The sequence below is a fragment of the Pogoniulus pusillus genome, chromosome 12, assembly GCF_015220805.1.
Source record: "Pogoniulus pusillus isolate bPogPus1 chromosome 12, bPogPus1.pri, whole genome shotgun sequence".
NCBI lineage: Eukaryota > Metazoa > Chordata > Aves > Piciformes > Lybiidae > Pogoniulus > Pogoniulus pusillus.
The window spans coordinates 31,064,776-31,087,391 of NC_087275.1; the positions used below are offsets into that span (position 1 = coordinate 31,064,776).

The 22,616-nt window shown below is 49.2% G+C and overlaps 1 protein-coding gene across 2 annotated transcripts in view; it reads right to left on the reverse strand.

Annotated features, from left to right (window-relative positions):
* Positions 1 to 22,552, reverse strand: part of SMS (spermine synthase) — a 58,751-nt gene extending 36,199 nt beyond the window's left edge. The window contains exons 1-2 of one of the 2 annotated variants that reach the window (XM_064152010.1): positions 22,393 to 22,545; positions 4,966 to 5,086 (exon numbers count right to left, since the gene is read on the reverse strand). In XM_064152010.1, coding sequence (XP_064008080.1) covers positions 4,966 to 5,086; positions 22,393 to 22,444 — 173 coding nt within the window. In that variant the 5' untranslated portion in view covers positions 22,445 to 22,545. Of the gene's footprint in view, positions 1 to 4,965; positions 5,087 to 22,392 lie in introns of both variants that reach the window. The other variant, XM_064152011.1, reaches the window with a different exon arrangement.
* Between the last annotated feature and the right edge of the window lie 64 nt (positions 22,553 to 22,616).

A 22,616-nucleotide genomic window follows, 5' to 3' on the forward strand; every position in this document is an offset into this window, starting at 1 on the left:
TGAGCCAGCAGTGTGCCCAGGTGGCCAAGAGAGCCAATGGCATCCTGGCCTGCATCAGGAACAGTGTGGCCAGCAGGACAAGGGAGGTTATTCTTCCCCTGTACTCAGCACTGGTCAGACCACACCTTGAGTGCTGTGTCCAGTTCTGGGCCCCTCAATTCAAGAGAGATGTTGAGGTGCTGGAACATGTCCAGAGAAGGGCAACAAAGCTGGTGAGGGGCCTGGAGCACAAATCCTATGAGGAGAGGCTGAGGGAGCTGGGCCTGTTTAGCCTGGAGAAGAGGAGGCTCAGGGGTGATCTTATTACTGTCTACAACTACCTGAAGGGACATTGTAGCCAGGTGGGGGGTGGCCTCTTCTCCCAGGCAACCAGCAATAGAACAAGGGGACACAGTCTCAAGTTGTGCCAGGGTAGGTATAGGCTGGATATTAGGAAGAAGTTCTTCACAGAGAGAGTGATTGGCATTGGAATGGGCTGCCCAGGGAGGTGGTGGAGGCATCGTCCCTGGGGGTCTTCAAGCAAAGCCTGGATGAGGCACTTAGTGCCATGGTCTGGTTGATTGGATAGGGCTGGGTGCTAGGTTGGACTGGATGATCTTGGAGGTCTCTTCCAACCTGGTTGATTCTATGATCAACACATTCTAAACCAAAATGTGGATCCTACCTTAGTTACTTCCACAAAGAAACTCTACACAAGAAAAGATTTCCCACCACTGCACCCTAAAATTAAACAGAGAGGTACACACAAACCTCTCTTTAGCCACCAAAGGTTTTATCTGCTGACAAACTGAGTCACTCCAAAACAGTATTTAAAAGCCAGCTTGCCAATAAAAACACCTGTCCAATTACTCATGAGGGAGGAAACAAAGACCTGATTATTGTGGAAAAGCCCCAAAAGAAGCATATTCTTCTTTTAATATTCTTTATCTTAATTACAGACTACTTAAAGGACCTTGAGGAATTAAGCAGTCCCAGTTCATCTACTACACCACTGCTGTTGTTCTTTTTCTTTGCAAAACAAGGTAATTAAAACAATGAAAGCTCTCAGAGTTCTAAACTCTTGCTGATACTTGGCAACTGCTTCCAAATCTCCATCCCATTTTTTATCTTCTAGGTAGCTACATGAATAACCACTTCAGCCTGAAACAAAGAGCTGAGGAATGCTCATCCTCCTCCTTTAAAATGTGCTGACCAGCATAGAGAGTGGCTAGTAAAAGACTAACAGAACAAAGTAAACAGACCCCTCCCCTCCATGCTGTTAACATTCCTTATCAACTTCAACTGGATAAATCTTGCACTGTTATGAGCAGTGAAGTCAAATGTCAGCAGGATTACACTTCCCCAAACAAGAATTCAGACACAGAAGCTAAAAATGGGGGTGTAGAGGGGAAGGCAAAGCTTTTCCTATAGTCTTCTGCTGTAGAATGACTTCCAAGTTGCAGGTTTTGTGGATCTCTACAGACTTTTTTCAGATAGAAACTGACAAAAAAAGCATGCAACCAACCTGTTACAGTGTTCCACTACCCTCCTGGTAAAGAAATTGGTCCTAACATCCAGTCTAAATCTACACTTCTCTGGTTTGAAGGCACTGCCCTCATCCTATCACTACAGGCCTTTGTAAACAGCCTTTCCATAGAATCATAGAATCAAGCAGGTTGGAAGAGAGCTCCAAGCTCATCCAGTCCAACCTAGCACCCAGCCCCAGCCAGTCAACCAGACCATGGCACTGAGTGCCTCATCCAGGCTTTGCTTCAACACCTCCAGGGACGGTGAGTCCACCACCTCCCTGGGCAGCCCATTCCAAGTGCCTCATCCAGGCTTTTCTTGAACACCTCCAGGGATGGCAACTCTGTATTACTTTTAACTTGGATATTTCTGTCTATCTTTCTTGTAGGCTCTCTTCAGGTAGTGGAAAGCTGCTATTAGGTCTCCCTGGAGCCTCCTTTTTTCCAGGCTGAACAACCCCAGCTTCCTCAGCCTGTCTTTGTAGCAGAGGTGCTTATTTTCTTCTCCCAGGCAACCAGCAACAGAACAAGGGAACACAGTCTCAAGCTGTGCCAGGGTAGGTATAGGCTGGATATTAGGAGGAAGTTCCTGGCAGAGAGAGTGATTGGCATTGGAATGGGCTGCCCAGGGAGGTGATGGAGGCACCATCCTTTGAGGTCTTCAAGAAAAGCCTGGATGAGGCACTTAGTGCCATGGTCTGGTTGACTGGATGGGGCTAGGTGATAAGTTGGACTGGATGATCTTGGAGGTCTCTTCCAACCTGGTTGATTCTATTCTATTCTATTTTCATGGCCCTCCTCTGGACCTGCTCCATCAGGTCCATGTCCTCTGTATATTGAGGGCTCCAGACATGGACACAGTACTCCAGGGGAGGTCAACAGAGCAGAGCAAAGTGGCATAATCACTCCTCTGGAGGGAACTGGGATGCATTAAGAACCTGAAAAACCTTGCTGGCTGTAGGCAGCATCAGATTACTTGGTCACAAGCAGGGATGCTATCAAATTATAGCATTAGTTGAGAAGACACTCGATTCCCACAGCTTTAATGTTCTCCTCACCCTAGATTCAGTAACTTCTAATCTGTAAAAATATGGTGGGCCCTAACATCTGTACAAAGTAGCAAATACTCATCAGGCACTCAGTGCTGGTTAGGCTACACATTGAGTGTTGTGTCCAGTTCTGGGCCACTCCATTTAAGAAAGATGTTGAGGTGCTGGAAGGTGTCCAGAGAAGGGCAGCAAGGCTGGGGAGGGGCCTGGAGGAGAGGCTGAGGGAGCTGGGGGTGTGCAGCCTGCAGCAGAGGAGGCTCAGGGCAGAGCTCATTGCTGTCTGCAACTACTTGAAGGGAGGCTGTAGCCAGGTGGGGTTGATCTCTTCTGCCAGGCAGCCAGGGACAGAATAAGAGGACACAGCCTCAAGTTGTACCAGGGTAGGTTCAGGCTGGATGTTATGAAGAAGTTCTTCACAGCAAGAGTGACTGGCATTGGAATGGGCTGCCTGGGGAGGTGGTGAGTTGCCATCCCACTGTGATTCTGTAGCTGATGCTTCATCAAAAGCATGCTGCTTAAGGTGACCCTGAAAGCATTCTGAAGGGATCTGAAAACACAAAACTCATGACTGCTGGGACCTAAAACTCAGAGAAAGAGCTCCTGCCCAGCATGTGCTATTGACTCAACTAGTAGAGAAGTGCATTCATCCCCACCACTATAGACAGGGACTCGAGTGGCTCAAGTGAGCTACATCCCACCCAGCTCTAGAGCCTTGTGTTGCCAACCCCATCAGTAAACGTTTTCAGAGAACCTAATTGAGAGAAGTTCATTTGTCAGAGTGAACCACAAAGTAAATGGATCAAGCAGAGCTGCCTCATGTGACTTTTGCTTGCTTAGCTTCAGACAAAAGGAGGGGAGGGCTCTGTTGCTTTGGTAGTGACAACAGGAAAGTGCAGCTTGATCCCCACCTCAGCTCCCAGGACTCTCCACTGGGCTCTGCAGCCAGTATCTTTGTCAGGGATTTGGTCACCAGCAGTGCCCACATTTCAAACAGCCTGTAGCATGGGGCAGCCTGCAAGCTGCTAGGGTTAGCTCTGCAGGCTTTAGAGTGCAGGCACTGTTTAGCAACCTATTACTATCTCATCTCAAACATTTCTCATGGAGTCAGTGGATGGAGTCTACCTGGACTGCAGCAAAGCCTTTGACACTGTCTGCCACAACAAGCTCCTGACCAAGCTGTCAGCTCCTAGCTAGGACAGATTCACTCAGATATGGGTCAAGAAGTGGCTGGAGGGATGGGCCCAGAGAGTGGTGGTGAATGGTGCCACATCCAGTTGGTAGCTATCACCAGTGGTGTGCACCAAGGATCAGTGCTGGGCCCAGCCCTGTTCAATATCTTTATTGATGATCTGGATGAGGGGATTGAGTCCAGCAGCAGTAAGTTTGCAGATACACCAAGCTAGGAACAGATATGAAGCTGCTGGAGGGTAGGAGAGCCCTGCAGAGGGACCTGGCCAGGCTGAATAGGTGGGCAGAGGCCAATGGGATGAGATTTAACAAGGCCAGGGACAGCAACTCCACCACCTCCCTGGGCAGCCCATTCCAATGCCAATCACTCTCTCTGACAACAACTTCCTAACAACATCCAGCCTAGACCTCCCCTGGCACAGCTTGAGGCTGTGTCCCCTTCTTCTCTTGCTGGGTTCCTGGCAGAAGAGCCCAACCCCACCTGGCTACAGCCTCCACGTAGTTGTAGACAGCAATGAGCTCTGTCCTGAGCCTCCTCTTCTGCAGGCTAAACAACCTCAGCTCCCTCAGCCTCTCCTCCCAGGGTTTGTGTTAAAGTTTCTCTAGCATCTTAAGCTAAAGAAACTTCAAATTGTTGACTCCTGCTTCCTGGGTGTCTTGTAAGGTGGCTAACACACATGAAAACTGCTTAAATCTTTAAGTTATCAGTAGTCTCATGACAGAAACAGAACTGACCTATCTAGCAGGAAAACTGGATCCTGGGCCAATGCATTACTGGTGGAATTTGCCTCTAATCTGACCTCTGCACAGCTCTGTTTTGTATATAGTGCTGACCAACCATTTGAAAGCTTCCTGTGCTTTTAAACACTTCAGCATTTGCATGCTAAGGTTAGACTTGGGCACGTTTAGGCATACTCAATCATCAGAAGAATCACAAATACACTTCACTGACTCAAGCTGTTTGACATTTGGAAGGCCTGGCCCTGGCACCAAGACACCACACAGTGCTACTGCATCAACACTGCCCATGGTGACAAACCCAACTACCTCAGAGTCAATCTGCAAGATGATACAGACAAGACTGTCACAGTACTCTGATTTTAGTTACTAATTAACTGTTTGCTTTGCCTATACCTCAGGAGGAAATCCAACACAGGGAGATATAAGTAAGGGAGCACTGAGGGGGGACAATGTAAAAAGGAAGGAAAAGAAAAACCACTCACCTGCCATCTTTTTGGATGTAGGTTGCTAAATAACCATGCTCTTCCCAGTTATGGACTGTCTCTGTCATTCCCTGCTCCTGAAAAATGGGCTGTAGAGCTTTAAGAACAGCATTGCAATCAGCTGAAAGATTAAGAAAAGAGGAAAAACATAATTAGTAAGAATCTTCCACTCAAGTCAGTTCTGGCTTGGGTGAGTTTTCTTGGTTGTTTGGAAGTTTTCTGGGAGGGGCAGAGGGGTAAGGAGTTGTTGGTCTTGTTTGTTTGGGTTGGGGGAATGTTTTGTGTTTGGTTTGGGTTTGTTACCAAAAGCTGAGCAGTTTTTGCTGGCAGCCTGGAGTAGTTTTCCTTTGAGTTCCATTGGAACAATGTTTTTCATGCACCTTTTTCCTCTCCCCTCCAAATATACTGCTTAGTGCATGAAGATCCAGTTCTGTCTTACAACATTCCTTACCCCTCAGCAAGTGTTTCTCTACACTGGATGTAATAAGAGTACTTTTACTATGATTATTACTGGTCACCCACTGAACCACAATCCAGGCAAGTCCTTACTCATGTCATTATCTAAATCACTTAAAAGCACACACAAACAACAATCCCAGAAGCAAACCACATGAAACTTAAGTTTTCCTGCCTTAACACTCAACATTCTCACAACCACTGAAAACTGAACAGAACAAACCACACAATCCACTCTGCCCTATCCAGGACAGAGCAGGACTCCAAATGAAACCTCCAGGATGCTATGGAAAAGATCTCTCCCCTAGAAGTGCATAAACCAAAATCCAGTTGGAAGTAGCTAAAAGAGGCAATTCTCTTCAAAGGCAGGCTGATCATTTCTCCCCAAAGCCATCTCTTTGGTCAGAATGTGCTGACTTTAGAAGCCTCAGGTCTGCTGCACTCTCAGCAAATTTGCTGATGATACCAAGCTGAGTGGTATGGTTGTAAGTCTGAAGGACAGGATGAGATCCAGAGGGATCTGGGCTGAAATCTCAAGAGGTTCAATAAGGCAAAGTGTGTAAGGTCTTACATCTAGGTTGGGGTAATCTCTGATACCAATAGAGGCTGAGGAATCATGAAATTGAGATCAGCCCTGAAGAAAAGGACTTTGGGGTGTGGGTGGATTAGAAGCCAATGGCATCCTGGGCTGCATCAAAAGCAGTGTGGCCAGCAGGTTGAGAGGGGTGATTCTGGCACTTGACTTAGCTGTGGTGAGACCTCACCTGGAGTGCTGCATCCAGCTCTGGAGCCCTCAACACAGGAAGGACCTGGACCTGATGGAGCAAGTCCAGAAGAGGGTCCCCAAAATGACTGGAGGGATGAAGCACATCTGCTATGAAGACAGGATGAGAGAATTTGGACTGTTCAGCCTGGAGAGGAGAAGGCTACAGGGAGACCTCAGTATCTGAAGGGAACTAAAGAAGGCTGGGAAGGACTGTTTGGAAGGGCTTGTGCTGACAGGACAAGGGGCAATAGTTTGAAACTGGAGCAGAGCAGATTTAGGTTGGACATAAGAAAAAAAGTTCTTTCCAATGAGAGTGGTGAAATACTGGAACAGGTTGCCCACGAGTGTGGGTAAGGTCCAATGCCTGGAGACATTCAAGATCAGACTGCATGTGTCCCTGAGCAGCCTGATCCAGTTGGGAGGTGTCACTGCTTACTGGAGTGATGCTGGACAAGAACATGAAGATGCTCAGAGGGCTGCAGCAGCTCTGCTATGATGACAGGCTACAAGAGTTGGGCTCTTCAGCCTAGAGAAGAGAAGGCTTCGAGGAGACCTTACAGTAGCCTTTCACTATCTGAAGGGGGCCTACAGGAGGGCTGGGGAGGGACTACTGACAAGGTCTTGTAACGACGGGACAAGGAGAAATGGGTTTAAACTGGCAGAGGGGAGATTTAAACTGGACATTAGGAAAGGGTTCTTAGCAGCAGGGGTGGTGAGACACTGGCACAGGTTGCCCAGGGAGGTTGTGGCTGCTCCCTCCCTGGAGGTGTTCAAGGCAAGGTCAGATGAGGCCCTGAGTGACCTGTTCTAGTGGAAGGTGTCCCTGCTTAGGGCAGAGGGTTGGAACTGGATAAGCTTCGAAGTCCCTTCCAACCCAAATCATTCTATGATTCTACAACCTTTGAGGGCGTTTTCCAACCCAATGCAACCTGTGAATGAGTTTTGTAGGGGTTTCTAACCTATTTCTTACAACCATTTCAGATGTTCCACTCAAATATCTCAAAACAAAAAGCTGCAAGTAGTTTTGGAACAGCTGAGGTAGGTTAGTGGAGGATGCTGGTTGAGCTGCAGCTACCACAACAGGAACAGAAGTGGAAAGACTGTCAAACCAGTGCCAGGGAAGAAACCTAACAGAATGCTCCTCTATGGGCTGTCTGTCCTAGTGAGGCAAGTTGTTTGGTATGGGAAGCAAAACTACTAAGCCACCACAGTTATTCAGTATAAGTCAGTTTCACAACCAGGGTTTAGTGTCTGTCAGAGAAATCACCTGGCACAGCCACACTGTGAACAGTTTACAACTAAATGCTTCAGCACTGAGATTATTTGATATTATTTCCCCTGCCTTGACCTAGTCAAGAGTTATTTCCAAGGTAATTTAGTTTTACAGCTTGCCCCTAAATTCATATACCTTGGAAAGCAGCAAGTGTAGCCTGCAGGCATAATGAACAACTTTCCAGCACAGTACTGGGTTGTACAAGCAAACAAATGAACAAAGATCTATGTCCAGAAATACATCAAAGTTCAGTTTCTCTATCATCAGTAGTTCAGTTGGGGCTGTGCAGGCTGGAGAAGAGGAGGCTCCCAGGTGACCTTCTTGTGGCCTTCCAGCATCTGAAGGGGGCTACAAAAAAGCTGGGGAGGGACTTTTTAGGCTCTCAGAGAGCGACAGGACTGGGGGGAATGGAGCAAAGCTGCAGGTGGGGAGAGTCAGATTGGACATGAGGAGGAAGTTATTCAGCATGGGAGCAGTGAGAGCCTGGAATGGGTTGCCCAGGGAGGTGGTAGAAACCTCATCCCTGGAGGTGTTTAAGGCCAGGCTGGATGAGGCTGTGGGAAGCCTGATGTAGGGCAGGGTGTCCCTGGGCATGGCAGGGGGGTTGAAACTGGCTGATCCTTGTGGTCCCTTCCAACCCCAATTCTATGATTCTCAGAAACAACTCCACAGTAGATTCTCCTTTCCCTACTGGTACAAATCATGCAGGTTGTAACAGGCACTTTCCATACTTGCTACCCAGCATCAGTCAGGGTACCAACCACCACGGTGCAGGCAATAATTAAGGCTCAAAATACAGTTTTATCTCCTTAGTAGTTAACTCTGGTTACAGTGGTTAATAAGTGGGCTGATAAATCAAGCCAATGTGGTTTTGAAACATCAAAAGCATAAAAGAAATGGGATCATAATTAGAGCCACAGTGCTTAAAACTGATTCCAGTCCCTGCAGCTCTGCACCGGGAAAGGACTTTGTGCTGCTGCCTTTAAATGTGCAGCTTCGGGGCATGCACCAGCACTCTTTTGGGAGGAAGACAGCAGCAGCTGTTCCAAAGCCTGCACAGTCACACCAATTTTTGTCACTTCAGGTATGTGATCACCTCCTCTTGCTTGGCATTTGCTTCCTTGGCCCACTTCTTTACCTTCTGCCTCAACTTTCACAAAGCTCCTGCTCATTCCCTTCCCATCACCACAACATCACAGAATCAGTCAGGGTTGGAAGAGACCACAAAGATCATCTAGTCCCAACCCTCCTGCCATGGGCAGGGACACCTCACCCTAGAGCAGGCTGCCAACAGCCTCATCCAGCCTGCCCTTAAACACCTCCAGGGATGAGGCTTCCACCACCTCCCTGGGCAACCCATTCCAGGGTCTCACCACTCTCACGGGGTGCAATAATGAATGCCACACATATCCTTCCAAACCAACAAACTGGCATGAAACCCAAACTGAAGTAGCATGCAGCTAGTGCCCAGGCCACTTAACTTCTGCATATCCCCCAAGACACTGAAGCAGCAAACCAGGTTAAACATGGTATGAACACAAACTATTCTGGGAGTCTTTTTCTATCTGCTTTCATCAGCTTCAAGGATTTGTGCTAGGTGCATCCTGGCAGAGGCTGCAGGACAACTTAGTGATATTGTTCTGCTTTATGAACACAGTAAACCCTCACAAGCTGCTGCATCACTGAATGTTAGGAGTTGGAAAGAACCTCGAAAGATCATCCAGTCCAACCCTCCTGCCAGAGCAGGAGCACCCAGAGTAGGTCACAGGAATGCATCATGGTAGGTTTGGAACATTCAGCAACAAACTTCTTGGCTGAGCAGCCAGACACAAGCTTGAACTCCTCCTGTCAGGCAATTAACTCGAGGAAATAAACAACAACCTGCTCTTTTCACCAGGTCTCCTTTTGGTTACACCACATAGGACTTGCCTTGGAGAACTAATTATTCTCCAAAGTATGAGCCTCATTTCAAAACGTTTGAGGTTGCTTGAGGGCATCAAGAAGTGACAGCAATCTCAGGATCTCCCACCCAAATCCATTTGACTCCCAAGCTCAGATATGCTACGATTAAGCACTGATAAGCAAAAAGGACAATGGTGATTAGAACAGCAGGAATTCACATTTTGGTGACTCAAAAGGTGTTCAAGTACTTCATTTAGTTCCTTATTCAGGAAGAAGGGAAACAAAACTCTGGTTACTAAGCATGAATTTGATAATTACATGCTAGAACAAATGAAGAGGTCCAGATCCCACCAGAAACAAAACCAGTGCTGACAAGACCTAAGACATTTCCTCACGAGAGTTAATGCCCACTTAAGCCAGGCACTTTTGGAATCCCAGCACGCTTGAAGAGATGATTTGCAGCAGTTGCAAACATTTCTCTGCAGTTTTAGGAGCCAAGACAACATCTGACAGCGATCTGTGAACATGAGCAGAGCTCAAAGTCCAGAGCTACTGTGAGCATCTGCATAACACTGCTTAGTTTCACCCAGATACTCTAAGGCTGAGCTCAGTGATTTGCTGTTGAGATACAGACTACTAAAAATACTCTACTTTAAGACCTCATACCAGAGGCTTGACAAGATCTTAGTAAGCTGTGGGAACAGAGCAGATCATTGAAAAATATTTACCCCTTTCCTGACTTCTTTTTTCCTGGTTTGGAACCATTTTCTTTGGCTTGGTAGAATGCAACTGCTAAAATAATAAGACACAAAGCACTTAGATCTCTCAAGAAACGTTCCCTAGGTAGCTACACACTCAAGGAGGGGGGGGAAAAGTGGGCTAGAGTACAGTAATTTTTCTTTAGTATATATAAAGATCCAAACTGTGGAGGATCAGTCTGAATGAGAGGCAGCTTGTTTCAGATCAGAGCTGTGTGAATTAGTCATTTCAATAGATTAAGGCAATGCATTGTGCAAGTCTGGGATTCTCACACATGGGCACACTACCTGCAAACTCCAACTGTTCAAAAACCTCATGGGAAACGTGCAGAGACAAAGGAGGGTGTCAGAGATAAGAAATGAAGGGAACACACACGAGAAGACTCAAGACAGATTCATTCTGTATCCAGATATGGAGCCCTCGGCACAATGAGGCTCAGGGGTGACCTTATTGCTGTCTACAACTACCTGAGGGGTGGTTGTGGCCAGGGGGAAGTTGCTCTCTTCTCTCAGGTGGCCAGCACCAGAACGAGAGGACACAGCCTCAGGCTGTGCCAGGGGAGATTTAGGCTGGAGGTGAGGAGAAAGTTCTTCCCTGAGAGAGTCATTGGACACTGGAATGGGCTGCCCGGGGAGGTGGTGGAGTCGCCGTCCCTGGAGCTGTTCAAGGCAAGGTTGGACGTGGCACTTGGTGCCATGGTCTGGCCTTGAGCTCTGTGGTAAAGGGTTGGACTTGATGATCTATGAGGTCTCTTCCAACCCTGATGATACTGTGATACTGTGACATGGACCTGATGGAGCAGCTCCAGAGGAGGGCCATGAAGGTGAAGGGGCTGGAACACCTCTGCTATGAGGACAGGCTGAGAGAGCTGAGGGTGTTCAGCCTGGAGAAGAGAAGGCTCCAGGGAGACCTCAGAGCAGCCTGCCAGTACCTGAAAGGGGCTACAAGAAGGCTACGGAAGGACTGCTGGCAAAGACCTGCAGTGATAGGGTGAGAGGAAATGGTTTAGAATGAGAGAAGAGCAGATTCAGATTGGATGTTGGGAACAAGTTCTGCACCATGCAAGTGGTGGAACACTGGCACAGGTTGCCCAGGGAAATAGTTCCATCCCTGGAAACCCTCATTGTGAGGCTGGAAAAGGCTCTGAGCAAGCTGATCTAGTTAAGGATGTCCCTGCTGACTGCAGGGAGCTTAGCCTAGATGACCTTTGGAGGTCCCTTCCAACCCAAACCATTCTATGACCTTTAGCCAGGTGAGGTCCTAGAGGCAGTTCAAGATGGGAGCAGCAAGAGACTGGGCCTTCAACCTGCTGCAGGAGCAACTTGACTGCTCTGGCACCAAGCTCACACGAGTCAAGTCAGGTCACTCAATGCCTCCCTTCATCATCACCCACTGGTAACACAGTAACCAGGGTTATAGATGCACACAGGCTCCTCACATTAACAGATTAATCTGAGGCATTTTTCCAATGTCAATATTGTATCTCAGCCTTAATCATGAAAGAACTCCAGAAGCAGGGGTGTGCTACAAAAGTGCTCAGCAAGTAAAACATTCAGCATTCAATTTTAGATCTGAGGAGAGACTTTAGGCTACAGAGCCTGTACTCCAGATGTGCCACATTTTCCTTTAAGTACTAAAACAGACATTGAGAAGAAAGAGAGACAAAGGCACCACAGTTTATGCAAAGCCAACAGCCTCATGCTGCCAGTTCCCTCTTTCCACACAACACAAAGCAGAACATCAAACTGCAGGTAAGTAGTTATCATTTATTCACTAACTCTTACTTATTAAACATCTAAGGTTCAAAAGAGACTCTTGCAGACTTAGTACCTGATCAAGCTGAAGTTTGCCATAGAAAGACAGCATTTAATTTACTGCAACAGCTTATGAAAGCTGAGCAACAGACAAAGAGGCATCTGCAAACCAACAGTCTCATGAATAAGTACATCATACCATCTTTACAGAGTACTTATGCACTTGGAACATTTAATTCATGTCTATCTGAAGCCCTAACACTAAAAATGGTTTCAATGCTTCAGCTCCACTGACTTCACTCTGTGCTGGATCAAGAACTGGCTGGATGGCAGAGCCCAGAGAGTGGTGGTGAATGGTGCCACATCCAGCTGGCACCAGTGGTGTTCCCCAAGGATCAGTGCTGGGCACAGTCCTGTTCAATGTCTTTACTGATGATCTGGAGCAGGGGATTGAGTCCAGCAGCAGTAAGGTTGCAGATGACACCAAGCTAGGAGCAGCTGTGGAGCTGATGGAGGGTAGGAGAGCCCTGCAGAGGGGCCTGGCCAGGCTGGATGGGTGGGCAGAGGCCAAGGGGATGAGACTGAACAAGGCCAAGGGCAGGGTTCTGCACTTTGGCCACAACAACCCCAAGCAGCACTACAGGCTGGGGCCAGAGTGGCTGAGAGCAGCCAGGAAGAAAGGGACCTGGTGGTACTGGTAGACAGTAGGCTGAAGATGAAGCAGCAGTGTGCCCAGGTGGCCAAGAGAGCCAATGGCATCCTGGCCTGCATCAGGAACAGTGTGGCCAGCAGGACAAGGGAGGTTATTCTGCATCTGTACTCAGCACTGGTCAGGCCACACCTTGAGTGCTGTGTCCAGTTCTGGGCCCCTCAATTCAAGAGATGTTGAGGTGCTGGAACATGTCCAGAGAAGGGCAACAAAGCTGGTGAGGGGCCTGGAACACAAACCCTATGAGGAGAGGCTGAGGGAGCTGAGGGTGTTTAGCCTGGAGAAGAGGAGGCTCAGGAGTGATCTTATTACTGTCTACAACTACCTGAAGGGAGGCTGTAGCCAGGTGGGGGGTGGCCTCTTCTGCCAGGTAACCAGCAACAGAACAAGGGGACACAGTCTCAAGTTGTGCCAGGGTAGGTACAGGCTGGATGTTAGGAGGAAGTTGTTGGCAGAGAGAGTGATTGGCACTGGAATGGGCTGCCCAGGGAGGTGGTGGAGGCACCGTCCCTGGAGGTCTTCAAGAAAAGCCTGGATGAGGCACTTAGTGCCATGGTCTGGTTGACTGGCTAGGGCTGGGTGCTAGGTTGGACTGGATGATCTTGGAGGTCTCTTCCAACCTGGTTGATTCTATGATTCATGTCTATCTCTCAGTAATCAGAATCACAGAATTGTCATGGTTGGAAAAGACCTTGAGGATCACTCAGTTCCAACCATTAACTTCCAGCTGCCTTTACAGCAATTCCTGGAGCCTAACTTTAAGGGACAGCAGGTCTGTGACTGGCAGATTGCTCCTCTGCATGGCATTTTTCATTGCCTGGATTATATCAGCCTGTCTGAATGGTGACCACAAGTAACACGTTGAAGGTATATCCTTCGGTAGGATGCAGCTGTTCAGAGCTCTGTTTATGAACCTGTTAGGATTTCAATGTTCTGAGTGCTCCTGTCTATAAGATTTCCCCTGTCCAATGTATTAGTGCAGTGCACACACTGATTTGCAATCCAGTCATAGAATCAGTCAGGGTTAGAAAGGACCACAAGGATCATCTAGTTCAAACCTTCCTGCCATGGGCAGGGACACTTAACACTACAGCAGGCTGCCCACAGCCTCATCCAGCCTGCCCTTAAACACCTCCAGGGATGAGGCTTCCACCACCTCCCTGGGTGACCTGTTCCAGGCTCTCACCACCTTCATGTTGAAGAACTTCTTCCTAATCTAAATGCCCCCTACCTTAGCAAAGATCCATCGTCCCCAGTCCTATCACTACCTGACACCCTAAAAAGTCCCTTCCCAGGTTTCTTGTAGTCCCCTTCAGACATTGGAAGGCCACAATAAAGTTTCCTTGGAGCCTTCTCCCCTCCAGACTGAACAACCCCATCTCTCTCAGCCTGTCCTCATAGGAGAGGTGCTTCAGCACCCAATCATCCTTGTGGCATTTATCTGGACCATTAAACTGAACCAGGATCACAGAATGGTTTAGGCTGAAAGTGATCTCAAAGATCATCCAGTTCCAACCCCACACCACAGGCAGGGACATCTCCCACTAAAACAGATAGCTCAAGGCCTCATTCAACCTGGCCTTGAACACCTCCAGGGAGGGAGCAGCCACAACCTCCCTGGGCAACCTCTTCCAGTGTTTCACCACCCTCACTGTAAAGAATTAAGTGACATAAAGACTATTCACATTATACACGTTACTATTTGTTGAAACATCCACAGGTCTACCATCCAAAATAGCAGTTAGAGAAAGTGAACTTGGTACCAGAACTTCAGCATACCCAAATAATCCCAGCTATCTAGTTCACTTACATCTCCTCAAGCCATTTTCATCAGCTGCTACCTGACCATCTTCCAGAAATCTAAGCAGAGTGATTAGTACTTTTCTCTCCTTCCAAGGATTTTGACATTGAAGAGGCATGGTCAGAAGTGCACCTGAAATGGGAAACACTGAAGTGGCAAAAGTAGTCTATTTTCCTGCAGCCTCTAGCTGGAAATATCTCCCATGCTGTTAACTTTCACCTTTGTGGGTGACATTTCCTTCATGTCTGAACAAGCAGCCACTGAGTATCTGACATCATGCTGGAGAATCAGATAATTATCTTTTCAGACTTCCACTCATAAAGCATTTTAATCTTCAGAAGCAGAAACCAACAAAAGCAGGGCAATGAGTTCACAATAGTCCTTACTGCTAAAAATGGAAAGCTATTAATTCTTGTATTAACACCTCCTGACACAGCAGGCCAGCTCTTGATTCAGGCCTGCCAAAACTAGACTGTGGAGTCCTGCAGGGCTCAGCTCAGCCAAGCACACAGGCTGAGTCCACACCACTCATGGAGGCTGCTACATGAGCACAACTAACACAGACCCATTTCTGAGGCACAGCTGCAAACACACCTTTAACCAAGAATGTTGCAAGCCCCAGAGGCAATTATTAGAGTCTTATCTTTATTTAGATGGTCTTCACACACAAATCATAGTCAATGTGTCAGCAAATTCTGGTAACATACCATAAATCAATATGGGAAAGAGAAGAGATAACCTTAGCATCTGCATGTATATCATTACCATCAGATGTTCCAGTACTTCAGACAATCCAGTACTTGACAGAACCAGTCAAACCGAGCTGCCAGGCTCAGATGACATTCCCCTCACAGTATGTTCAAACTTAAATGTGCTTTTACTGCTAAACTGCAGCCAGCTCCAGTCATAGAAGCATAATTTGCCCCCTAGGAAAAACAAACCCCAGCATCTCTAGTACCTTAGGCAACCAAACTACCCATTACAGAGGAAATGGAGATATCGCTCTGTATACAGTGCTCAGGGGGTTATTGAGGAGTTCTCCATCTATAGTCACAGAAACCATGGGACATTTAGCATTAGTTTAAACCTTCCTCCTTCATACACAAGATTACTTGGAGAAAAACTCTGTGAGAGACCAAATTTTCAATGTCAGACACCTCCATCTGCTTTCTCCAGTACTTCCACACAGTGCTGCACAAAGCATAGCTCAGCAGCTAGAACTGTGTCCAGTTCCGGGCTCCTGCATTCAAGAGAGATGCTGAGGTGCTGGAAGGTGTCCAAGGCTGGTGAGGGGCCTGGAGCACAGCCCTGTGAGGAGAGGCTGAGGGAGCTGGAGGGGTGCAGCCTGCAGCAGAGGAGGCTCAGGGCAGAGCTCACTGCTGATTTTAACCTGCAGGGAGGCTGTAGCCAGGTGGGGTTGGGCTCTTCTCCCAGGCAAGCAGCAACAGAACAAGGGGACACAGTCTCAAATTGTGCCAGGGCAGGTCTAGGCTGGATGTTGTTAGGAAGTTGTTGGCAGAGAGAGTGATTGGCATTGGAATGGGCTGCCCAGGGAGGTGGAGTCGCCAACTCTGGAGGTGTTCAAGCAAAGCCTGGATGTGCCATGGTCTGGTTGATTGGCCAGGGCTGGGTGCTAGGTTGGACTGGATGAGCTTGGAGGTCTCTTCTAACCTGGCTGATTCTATGACTAACTGCTCATTATCTAATCATAAAACCAAACCTGCACCAATTCCAAATGGTCTCTACCACAGGCTCAACACAGACAAGCAGGTGAACTCCTGTACACTTCTCACAGGTGGAAATTCAAGTAGAGATTTCAGAGATGGCAGAGAGGAAGAGCCAATAGAGCACCACTAATCATCCAGCTCTCTTAAAGACTGGCTCTGGGAGACTGTCCACTCTGAAAAGCTTTTGGTTTTTAAATTGGTCTTTAAAATAAGGAAACTGAACCATACAGCTCCCAAGGAATGCAAAACTAAAAGCTCAGTCAACTTTTTCCTCCCCTCCAGACATTTAGATCAGCACAGCCAGGTAACAAGCACATAAAATTACAGCCATGCTCTACAAAGAGCATTAAGATTTCCAGTCAAAACAAAGATAAGAATTAAAATACTAACTTCAATATTTGAATTGCATGCAGTTAAAAATACTAACTTAACTGGTAAATATTTGAATTGCATGCAAAAAAACAGTAACTTGACTGCAAGCAGTTCAAATATTGAACAAAAAAACACTCCTTTAACTGCATGCAATTCAAATATTTAACAATTTGATAGCCTAGGTAAATTCAATGCTGAAATACTACTGAGCTAAGAAACTTAGAACTGTTCTTTCTATAATCAAGCTTCTTCCAGCACACAACACATGACCTCCTCCATGGGGATGGTGGCTAACACCCCATCAAGCTGTGCTGCCATCCAGTGAGAGCTGGGTGAAGGCAAACTACATGAAGTTCAATAACGACAAGTGCAGGATCCTGCATCGAGGGAGGAATGAGGGGTGGTTGTGGCCAGGGGGAGGTTGCTCTCTTCTCTCAGGTGGCCAGCACCAGAACGAGAGGACACAGCCTCAAGCTGCATCAGGGTGAAATTTAGGCTGGAGGTGAGGAGAAAGTTCTTCACTGAGAGAGTCATTGGACACTGGAATGGGCTGCCCGGGGAGGTGGTGGAGTCGCCGTCCCTGGAGCTGTTCAAGGCAGGATTGGACGTGGCACTTGGTGCCATGGTCTAGCCTTGAGAATTGTGGTAAAGGGTTGGACTTGATGATCTATGAGGTCTCTTCCAACCTTGTTGATACTGTGATAGCAGCAGGCACCAGTACAGGTTAGGGCTGCCCTGCTGGAAAGCAGCTCCGTGGAGAAAGCCCTGGGAGTGCTGGTGGGCAGCAAGTGCTGCATGGGCCAGCAGTGTGCCCTTGTAGCCAACAGAGCCAATGGCATCCTGGGGGGCAGCAGGAAAAGTGTGGCCAGCAGGGCTAGGGAGGCTCTTCTCCCCTTCTATTCTGCCCTGCTGAGAACACACCTGCAATACTGCATCCAGTTGTCATTAGCCTAGAAGTGAAACTCATGACTAAACCCTTCTATGCCTCAGCTAAGGAAGGCAAGTGATCTGCATCCATTTTCATACTCTTTTTGTATTTTAGGATAGAGAACACTAAGCTATTTGCCTGCTGAAGCTGTCTGCTTATCTCAGGGGCTACTGATAAGCAAAATATTTCCATGCAAAGGACCAAACTCTACAGTTACTACTTTTATCAGCTCCTGACAAGACCACCGCAGAAGTCAGGTTGCATTATCAGCTCTCAAGATTCAGCTCTGCATATATTTAATTATTATATCATCTCATTGCTATGTTTTAAATCGATGAGCTGCATAGAGGAGGTGTTTAAGGCCAGGCTGGATGAGGTTCTAGACAGACTGATCTAGTTGTGATGTGTCTCTGTCCATGGCAGAGGGGTTGGAATTGGGTGATTCTTGTGGTCTCCTTCCCACCCTGACTGATTCTAGGATTCTATAAGGTATGGTTAGGATGACAAAAGAGTCTTTGTTGACTGATTTTGTAGTGCATTAAAGATAGTGAGAAGTCTGAAGAAAGATGACAACTTTTGGAAGAGCTACATTGTTTCACAGAATCATAATACCAACCAGGTTGGAAGAGCCCTCCAAGCTCATCCAGTCCAACCTAGCACCCAGCCCTATCCAGTCAACCAGACCATGGCACTCAGCCCTATCCAACCATCCTCATGAGGCTCCATTCTCCCCTTCCCCATCTTAAACCAACACCACAGGTTTTCTTCCTCCTTTTAACCCCCTGTACCTGTGATTTCACAGACAAAGTTGGCATGTCTCAAAACCTCCAACAACCACCAGTCTTACAGAAGTGATGGTAAACACCACAAAATGCTTACTGCTCCAGTTCCCAATGCCCTTGCTGAGCACACTTTTGAATCCCCAAGAATGTACATGGCAGGCACCACAGTGCAACCCCACAAGAGAACAGGACTGCCTGAAGAGAACAGGGTTGCTGCTGAAGGGCTTGGGCACATGCCAATTAAGTCTGCCAGTGTGAACGACCCACTACAATCTATACTGCTCTGCAGCACAAGCTGTTGCTAGCCAAGAGCTGCAGAAGCACAGACACAGGACAAAACCCACCTTGGTAAGGCAGCTCTGTCTTTCAGACCCTTTCACTGACCTGCAAAGACAGTCACTCCTCTTTCTCCAATAAACTCTGAAGGCCAAGGAGGGAGACAAGCCACATAGAACACGAAGAAACAAACAGATCCTCCAAAAAAGGTACCAGAGAAAGGTTTGGGTTGGAAGGGACCTCCAATGGTCATCTAGGCTAACCCCACTGCAGTCAGCAGGGACATCCTCAATTACATCAGCTTGCTCAGAGCCTTGTCCAGCCTCACCTTGAAGGTCTCCAGGGATGAGGCCCCAACCACCTCCCTGGGCAGCCTGTCGCATCATTCTGCCATCCTCATGGTGCAGAACTTGTTCCTAACATCCAAGCTAAATCTCCTCTTCTCTCATTTAAAACTACTTCTCCTCATCCTGTCACTGCAGGCCTTTGCAAACAGTCCCTCTGCAGCCTACTTGTAGCTTTCAGGTACTGGCAGGCTGTCCTTAGGTCTCCCTGTATCCTCCTCTTCTCCAGGCTGAACAACCCCAGCTCCCTCAGCCTGTCCTCGTAGCAGGTGTTCATATAATCAGTCAGGCTGGAAGAGAGCTCCAAGCTCATCCAGTCCAACCTAGCACCCAGCCCTCTCCAATCAACTAGACTATGGCACTAAGTGCCTCATCCAGTCTTTTCTTGAACACCTCCAGCTCCCGATCATCTTTGTAGCCCTCCTCTGTATCTGCTCCATCAGGTCCATGTCCTTCCTGTGCTGAGGACTCCAGAGCTGGATTGCAACACCCCAGGTGAGGTCTGATCAGAGCAGAGCATCAGAAACTCCTGTCTCCATCTTTGGCCACACTGCTTTTGATGCAGTCCAGGATGCAACTTACCTTCTGGGCTGCAAGCTCACACTGTTGGCTCCTGTCCAGCTTCTCATCCACCAGCACCTTCAAGTCCTTTTCCACAGGACTGCTCTCAATTTCCTCATCCTCCAGACTGTATTCCTGCCTAGGACTGCCCCAGCCTAGAGCATTTCATGGCACTCCAGAAAGTTAACAACGTTTTTTGCCCATGTACCTCACAGAAGAAAAGCCTCAACTAGCTGCTGATCCATGGATTCAGCATTAAACTGCAACTTGCTTAGCACAAAACACTGCTGCACATTCAATGCCTTTTCCTCTACAGAAAACTCTCTACACTTTCAGACATAGAATCATAAAATCAACCAGGTTGGAAGAGACCTCCAAGATCACCCAGCCCAACCTAGCACCCAGCCCTGCCCAACCAACCAGACCATGGCACTAAGTGCCTCAGCCAGTCTTTTCTTGAACACCTCCAGGCACGGTCACTCCACCACCTCCCTGGGCAGCCCATTCCAGTGCCAATCACTGTCTCTGGGAAGAACTTCCTAACAACATCCAGCCTAGACCTACCCTGGCACAACTTGAGACTGTGTCCCCTTGTTCTATTGCTGATCGCCTGGGAGAAGAGATCAACCCTCACTTGGCTACAATGCCCCTTCAGGTAGTTGTAGACAGCAATGAGATCACCCCTGAGCCTCCTCTCCTCCAGGCTGCACACCCCCAGCTCCCTCAACCTCTCCTCATAGGGTTTGTGTTCCAGGCCCCTCACCAGCCTTGTTGCCCTTCTCTGGACACCTTCCAGCACCTCAACATCTCTCTTGAATTGAGGGGCCCAGAACTAGACACCATACTCAAGATGTGGCCTCACCAGTGCCGAGTACAGGGGCAGAATAACCTCCCTTGTCCTACTGGCCACACTGTTCCTGATCCAGGCTAGGATGCCATTGGCTCTCTTGGCCACCTGGGCACACTGCTGGCTATCTTCAGCCTACTCTCTACCAGTACCCCCAGGTCCCTTTCCTTCTGGCTGCTTTCCTGCCACTTAGTCCCCAGCCTGTAGTCATAAGCACTAGATGGGACGAGAAGCTCCACATGAAAACTTCATGCCAGCTCTGAAGCTTCTCTAAATGTTAGAAAGTCCAGTACAATAGACTTCCTCGGTGTGATGTGCAAAAAAGAACATACTAAAAGGAAGAGCTTCTGCCTTTCTTTGACCTACACAGTATCGCATCTACTGTTGGTCACTTCTCCTGCCCCCATTTAGGTACATCCTTCTGGATGGGAGGAACATCAGAAGTAAAGGAAACTCAAATAGAAAACCTACCTGAAAGCAAAGCAGGATCACAGAATGGTAGATTCTTAGGCATTGGAAGGGACCTCAAAATATCATCTGGTCCAACCCCCCCTGCCAGAGCAGCTAATGCAACTATGGTTTATTTTCAATACACCTATTCCTTGGCAACTCTGACTCTTCTGCAGAAGCCAGTTAGTGATGTAATATTTGAACCCACAACAGCTCAGGTACCTAAACAGGCAAAGAGGTCCCTGGGGCGGCTGGGGGGTATCCATGAAAATTGCTTTTAGACTGCTTTTGCTGCCCAATTGTGCTCATGTTCGATTCATGAAGCACAAGGGACAAGGCAAACGGTAGGACAATCTCGTTCACCATTAACTCATCACTGGAGTGGCTAAGCCAAAGTGTAAAACTCTCACTGCATAATAGAAACTGGAACATTTACATCATGAAACACTGCAGAATATTCTGAAGTACAGAGGGAAAACTCCACTAATACCTCCCCCTTGCCTGCTCCTGGCTCTTCAAAGTGCAAACACAGCAATGTCACGAAGGGCACAGCATGCAGCAGAGCCCCTAGGGTCGGGAACCTCTCTCTCAAACCAAGCTTCTGGTAGGTTTTTTATCTGCAAACGCGTGGAATTGCTTTCATACCTCCCTCCCTCTCTCCAAGAAGGGAAATAGAGAGGGACAACCCAGAAGGTCAGATCCCTGGAGGCACAGCGGCCCCAGGAAGGGCTTGCTCCAGGAGAAAGGGAAGGCTAGCCCTGGCTAGCTGCCTTGCTCAGCATCCACTGACCTCACCACCCAGCTCTGCTGCCCATGCTAGGTTCCCTCCCGCGATTAAACCTTTCCACCCCTCTCGGCCGTTGAGAACCGTAGCTGTTTCCTGGCTCGAACGTGCCCTCTGCAGATAACTACGGGGTAAAGCTTCGAAAGAGCAGGCAGATCACCCAACGCTCGGCTTCATCACTAATCACTTCCTTCGCCCTTTTGCAACGAGGTTAGAGAAAACACCCAAGTGCCGAGGCAGGCGTGCGCGGTACCCGCACCCTGCTGGCCGGCAGTTGCCAGCTCGTTTCATCGCCATCGCCTCAAGGGCGGTGCAACGGCTCCGCTAAGCCGGCGGGCGCCGCGGGGAGCCCCGGGGGCCCGGCCTCTCGCAGGCACTCAGGGCATCCCTCCCCCCCCAGCCAGGCCCGCGGCGCGCCACCTCCCGCCCCAGCGCCGGCGGCAGCGGGGGCAGCCCAGCCGGACGCTCGGCCGGAGCCCGCCGGACGCAGCGCTCCGCACCCCCGGCCCGCGCATCGCCCCAGGCCCGGCGCCCCTCAGCGCAGGGCGGCCGCGCGGCGCGGCGGGCGCAGGGCAGGAGGCCGCAGCGGGCCGCTCGCTTGCCCGCCCGAGCCGAGCACAGCGGCGCGGTGGCCTCGGGCAGCGCGGGAGCATCTGCTCGCCGGCAGAGGCGGACGCCGGCGGGGAATGCACGGGGAATGCACGGGGAATGCACGGGGAATACACGGGGCACGGCGGCCGGAAGCCCGGGGGAGGGGGCGCCCGCGCAGGGCCTGGCGCCCGGCCGGCCGCGCCACTTCCCCGGCGACAGCAGGGGCGAAGAGAGGAAAGGCGGGGCGCGACACGCCGCCAGGCTGCGGCGAAGCGGGGCGATGAGGGCAGAACGGACGCACACCGGCACCCCTTCCCCTCCTTTCTCTCCCGCCGCGCCTCTTACCTGTGGCGCCGAGCAGGAAGTCGAGGGTGCTGTGCCGCGCTGCTGCTGCCATAGTGAGGTAAAGCCCTGTGCCATGCCTGGAGGAGGCGGCAGCGGCGACGCGGGGAGCGCGGCCAGGAGCCTATATGTGCGCGGGGGCTGCAGCGGCGCCGCGGGGCTGGGCCGGGCGGCGCGGGGCGGGGCGCGGGCCGGCGGGGCGGGGCAATGGCGGCGGGGCGGGGCAA